The following is a 5,496-nucleotide window of genomic DNA, read 5'->3' as shown; positions in this document are numbered from 1 at the left end:
GGGGGGGGTCGAATGACTTGACCAGGGTCGCCCAGCGGGTCAGTAGCGGAGTTACGAATAGACCCCCACCACTCCTGAGCCCCTGTTCATTGGCCACAGCTGTGCTCATGAAGGGACCCGCCTGGCCCCGGCCCCGGCCCCAGTGGCCTCTGCCCGCATCCGTCAGAAACCAGGGCAAACCTGCCCCAGGGCAGCCCCCCGGAAAGGCCCCTGGAACCCGCGTTGGCCGCTGGGCTCCCCCGCGGGGGGAGAGAGAGGAGGAGAGATGAGGAGCCAGGCGGGGAGGGGGGGCAGGAGACAGACCTCGCGGAGGGCGATTCGGGACCAGATCCTGGGGTTTAAGATTCCTGGCGCAAGGGGAGCCAGGGCCCGGGGCCGCCAGAGGCAGCGGGGGCCGGGGCCGGGGCCGGGGCCGGGGCCCCCCTCCCCCCCCCCCGACCACTCCCCCTCCCTGCCATTCTGCCGAACCACTGGGTCCATCAGCGGGTCCCGGACGATGTCCCTCCACTCGATGGTGTCCACGTGGCACAGGTGCTCGTTCCTCTCGATGTCAACCCCGCCCGCCAGGATCTCTGCAAGGCAAGGACCCGCTGAGCCACGGCCCTGACCCCCCCACGCCGGCCGGGACTCGGGGAGCGCCCCGAAGCCAGGGGGCGGAATGGGGGGCAGGGCAGGGGGCTGAGGGGAGGGACAGAGCCGGAAGTGGGGGTTGTCTGGGGCCGGGCCCACGGAGCCCCACTCGCACCCCAGGGTCCGTGCACCCCGTTAGCGGAGGGTCACATCTGGCCATTCCACTGCCCCTCGCAGGGGAGGCAAGAGGGGGTTTCTGGCTGCAGGAGGCAATTCCTCGCCGGCTCCGCCCAGCCCGGGTTGTTTTGACAGCTGGAGTCGGGGCGGGGGCGGGGGGGGGATGGCAGCCCCAGCGCTGGGGTGGGGCAGGCCGGGCGCTTGCCGTGGGGTGCTGAGGACGCCAATAAAAGCCTCCGTCTGGGGCGGGGCGGCTGGAGCGCTCCGAACGCAAACAGCCGGGCGCACCCAGCGGGTCAGGCCGGGACGCCAGCGGACGGGATCCTCCCGCCAGGACGCGCCCCAGCCTGCCCACGGCTCCCCCTCCTGGTGCCTGCTCCCCGGGGAGTCGAACACCCACGCCCCTCCCAGGCACCCGTGAGCCCCCACAGGCTGGCAGGGGGAGAGGCTGGGCGCCTTAGCTCCTCTCCAGTATCCCGGGGGGCTTTGCAAAGTACACACGAGGCATGGGGCTGACCCCCGGGGCCGAGAGGGGTCAGGGCTGTGTGCGGACCCAGGGCTGAGCGTTGCAGCTTAGAGGAGACTCATTCCCCCCCCCCCCCCCCCCGCCCCAGAGTGCAGCCACCTCTGGGTGGGATGACATCTAATAGCGCTGCTACCCAGCAGCCCAGGACAGAAAGCGAAGAGAAGTCCAGCGAATAGCCGGACGCACAGGGGGGCTCGGTGTGGGGCCAGGGAGAGGGGGCAGCAGGCCGGCGCTGGGGGACTCTGACCATCACCCCTGTCCTGTCTCATCTGAAAGGCAACCCACAGCCGCTAGCCCCCTCCTGAGCCCCCCGCCCCACAGCACCTCCTAGCCCCATCCTGGGCCGTGGGGCTCAGCCCTGACTCCAGGGGGCAGCGCCCCCCCCGATCCCGCTCCTTGCTAAACAGCACCCCCTAGCGCCGATTCACCATCCACCCCTCCCTCCGGGTTTTCCTTCAGCCCCGGCCCAGCCTGACCCTGCCTCTTCCCACAGCCAAGGCGCATCTGACCTTGGAGCAGCCTCTGCCCCAAACCGTTCACCTGCTCCTGGCCCAGCCGCGGCCGGGAAACACTCATAAACCTGCTCCTCGGCGCCGATAAGGGGATTGATTACCCGTCCCGCCATCCCATTGGCCAGGAGCGCCCATAAAGCGCCCGTCGGCCCCTGGACTTTCACCCCAGAACCCGCTGGGAGGGCACAGGTCAGAGGCGGGGCCTCGGAGGGCTTGCCAGGGGCTGGGGGCAGGGCACCTGGGGGTCACCGGCTCCACGATGCTGGGGACCCCCCGGTTTCCGACTGGTACCATCGCAGCCCCCGCATTGGCACCAGGAGACCGAATGCCCCGCTGGTGAACCCCTCTGCGAAAGGCCCCCGCAAAAGAATGATGCTCCACCCCCAAAGCAGAGCCTTGACCCCCCAAAGCAGAGAAGTGCCAGAGACACCAAGGAACGGCACTAGGGACTTGTGGACAGTGCCCAGATACCACGGTGATGGGCGGCAGCAGCACGACCCTAGAGTAGGTAAGTCGGGGCTGGTGCACGTGAGCTGCTGGTCCTGCAGATAAACACGTCACCTCGGCCTCCGCGGGCAGCGGCCCAGCCCTGAGCTCCCCTGAGAGTGAGTCCGACCCAGAGGGGAAGCCCTGAGCGCTCAGGCTGTTTGGGATCCCCTGGTGCTTTGGGTAAGAGCAGGGGGATCAGCCCTCATATCCCGGCCAAAGTCCAACCCGACACCCCCCCTGCAGCCTCCAGGGCTGCTTGCATCTCCCTCCAGAGCAATTGGTCCTGGCCACTGCCTGGAGAAGGGGACGCCGGACAAGGCAGCCCACTGCTCTGATCCAGTCTATTTTCCCCCTCAGCTGCCTGGCGTTGTTGTGAGCAGCTCCCGTCGGCCACCCCAGCAGTGGCTGCATTTTGCCAGCAGAGGGAGGAAGCTCTGCAGGGCATTGCCAGGGCGGGATGTGTCACCTGGCACCTGCAGTGGATTCCCTCCTCCCCCCTGTGAATCTGAGCGCAGGTAAACAGTGGCCAAGGATGAGGTCACCATGTTTATGTGGCGAGTAGGTGCAGCCAGCACCATACACGCCCCTGCCCCCTGCCAGCGTGTCCCCGCCCTGCCCTGGGGTGGCAGTGGGCGCAGCTCGAGAGGGGCAGGGGCAGCCCCCCGGGGCTCTCCGCCAGCATCAGATGCTGCTTGCGTAACGTTATCTGTCCACTAGGCAGTGGGCTGAGAGCCGCCCCACTCGGGTCACGTGCAGCAGCCGGGGGCGGCGGGACTCACCTGTGAGCTGGTTGAACCCCACCTGGCGGAGGGCGTGCGAGCCGTTGGTGTGATAGTTTAGCAGCACGAAGAGGGCGTGTTTGTCCTCGTAGAGCTGCGTGCCCCGGATGACGCGCAGGTTCCCCAGGGGCAGGTATGTGAAGACGTTCATAGCGATCAGGACGTAGCCCGTCACTTCCCGGATGGTCTGGAGAGCCGCGGAAGAAAGCGCCGTCAGCCCCCACCGCGCCCAAACCTCCCTCCCCCGTCGTCCACACGGCCAGGGCCTTCCAAACGCAGCCCCGGGACGGACGGAGCGCTGGAGACCTCTGTGTATTCAGAGCAGGGAGAGAGTCCCCCGCACGCACACGGGGACTAGTGCAACCAGACAGCAAGTGGGAAAAATCGGGACAGGGGGTGGGGGGGTAATAGACGCCTATATAAGAGAGAGCCCTAAATATCGGGACTGTCCCTATAAAAGCAGGACATCTGGTCACCCTAACGGGGACACACGTCTCCTGCCACATCTGTGCAGCCGGCAATGGCCCCCTTCATCCTGCAGCCAGCCCTGAGACTCTCCGGGCTCTGCCAGCTTACGGCCTTGTCTCCCCTGGGGGGTGTTGGGGCCGGTGCCAAACCATTCTGAATTGCTGTGACTGACGGGAATGAATGTGGCAAGCATGCGTTTGGTATGGCTCGGTAGGTCTGAACTCGCGCAAGGATTCTGGGAGCTGGATTCTCTTAGCATTAGATCAACGATGTGAAAAATTACTGGAAGTGCCGAAACGGCGCTGGAATTAATGGCTGATAACGGCTCGATCGGCATATATGGTTTCAACATCGAACTTTGGAATAGATCAGCAGGGAACCAGCTCACAAATGCCATCGGGGGGCCTGGCACAAGCGAACGTGGGTCACAACGACCACTCTGAAAGCTGAAGTGAATGATTGATGAGAGGGGAAACATCGATTGAGCTTTGCTTTGTGTCTGTTCCTCAGCTCCCCCCTTCCAAAATACGAATTAAGGAATAATAAAATAAATGGCGATGGGTCTCTGCACTCCGAAGCTCCGGGTCTCTGCACTCCGAACCTGGCTCATGCTGACGCTGCCCCACCCACCCCCAGCAGCGGTCAAACCACCCGGGCCTCGGAAGTCCCTAAGTTCACGCCCGCGTGATCCCCGTGCCCGGGTGACAGCCTGCCCCTGAGAGGATTGGCACGTGTATTCGTGCTTGCACACATGTGTGTCCGGACGTTTGCCCGTGCGCTCTCCCAATCCCACGGCGCACGGGCAGCCCCAACCCCACCTGATTTCTCCCAGGGCAGTTTGGGGTCTGGCCCTCCCCCACCCCACCAGCAAGGACTAGCTCCTGGGTGCCAGGGGCTGCGCTGCCAGGGGGCTGATTCGCCAAGGCAGCGACCCCGGAGGCACATGGATCTCCCCAAGCCGCGGGGACAGCACAAGGGAAAGGGCTGGAGCCCGGCTCTGCTCCTCACGCTGCCTCTCCCTGGCCCCGGAGCGCCCAGATCCCAGAGCTCCCTCCAGGAGCGCCCAGATCCCAGAGCTCCCTCCCGGGCCCGCGCTGTCAGCCGGGCATGTCAGAGCAGGTCGCCAGCTGGCACAGGAAACCAGGCCGGGGGAGTAAAGCTTCCCACCTGGCAGGCGGACGGGATGGGAGGGAGGGGAGAGCAAAGCGCCCTTTAATCCCCAGCACCACCACCACCCCCCGGCCGGGCCGGGCCCATCCCCCATTGCCAGGCGGCCCAGCCCCCCTCACCTGCAGGAAGGACAGGTTCTGGTTGTGGTCAATCAGCACAATCTCCAGGTTGCCCATGACGATCTCGCAGTTGTTGTACATCTTGTACAGCGTCTGGTACTGGTGCGGGGCATCGCCTGTCACGCTCAGCCCGTTCAGGGTCCCCGCACACACTGCAGCGAGGAGAGCGCGGGCGTGAGAGCCACGAAAGGGTTAATCGCACACTTCTTCCCCCCCCCCCCACCCCCCACCCGCCGGGGCCCCCCGGCCCCCCCGGCAGGACAGGAAACACGGTTGCAATGGAGATTCTCTCCGGCACCAGGCCTGGCTGCTCAATCTCACTCCAGGACAGAAAGCAGCCGGGGGGGGAGAGGGGCTGCTTGTGCCCCCTCCATTTCGCTGGGTGCCCCCCACCCTCCTTCCCTGGCTGCCTTCCAGCCGATACTCCTGGCCAGGCCCTTTCTGGGCCCCTGCCAACCAGCCGAGGGCCCCAGCCCCACCCTCCTGCAGGTAAACAAGTGACGAGCCGATCCCCTCCCCCTCCCGCTGCCATAATAGCTCCATTGTGACACCCGTGGGGGGGCAGCGCTTGGGATGTGGCCAGGGGGCAGCCGATGCCAGCAGGCGGCGGGGGGGGCACCTCAGCCAAGCGGGTGATGGACCCGATCCTGCCTCGCCGTGGGGCCGAGGCCCATGTGCTGCTTCCC

The 5,496-nt window shown here is 66.0% G+C and overlaps 1 protein-coding gene across 1 annotated transcript; it reads right to left on the bottom strand.

Moving 5' to 3' along the window:
* Window positions 1-439: 439 nt before the first annotated feature.
* Window positions 440-4,962, bottom strand: LOC113409088 (receptor tyrosine-protein kinase erbB-3-like; the record flags this gene model as incomplete). Its single annotated transcript, XM_029914064.1, has 3 exons — window positions 440-572; window positions 3,054-3,240; window positions 4,811-4,962. Coding segments are annotated over 3 exons (472 nt in total), but the record flags the coding sequence as incomplete, so codon positions are not given.
* Between the last annotated feature and the right edge of the window lie 534 nt (window positions 4,963-5,496).

The sequence above is a fragment of the Terrapene carolina genome, unplaced genomic scaffold (genome assembly GCF_002925995.2).
Source record: "Terrapene carolina triunguis isolate 2854851 unplaced genomic scaffold, T_m_triunguis-2.0 Scaffold29481, whole genome shotgun sequence".
In the NCBI taxonomy this organism is placed as follows: domain Eukaryota; kingdom Metazoa; phylum Chordata; order Testudines; family Emydidae; genus Terrapene; species Terrapene triunguis.
Note: the sequence above shows the minus strand (reverse complement) of the source record. Positions and strands in the feature narration are given on the sequence as shown.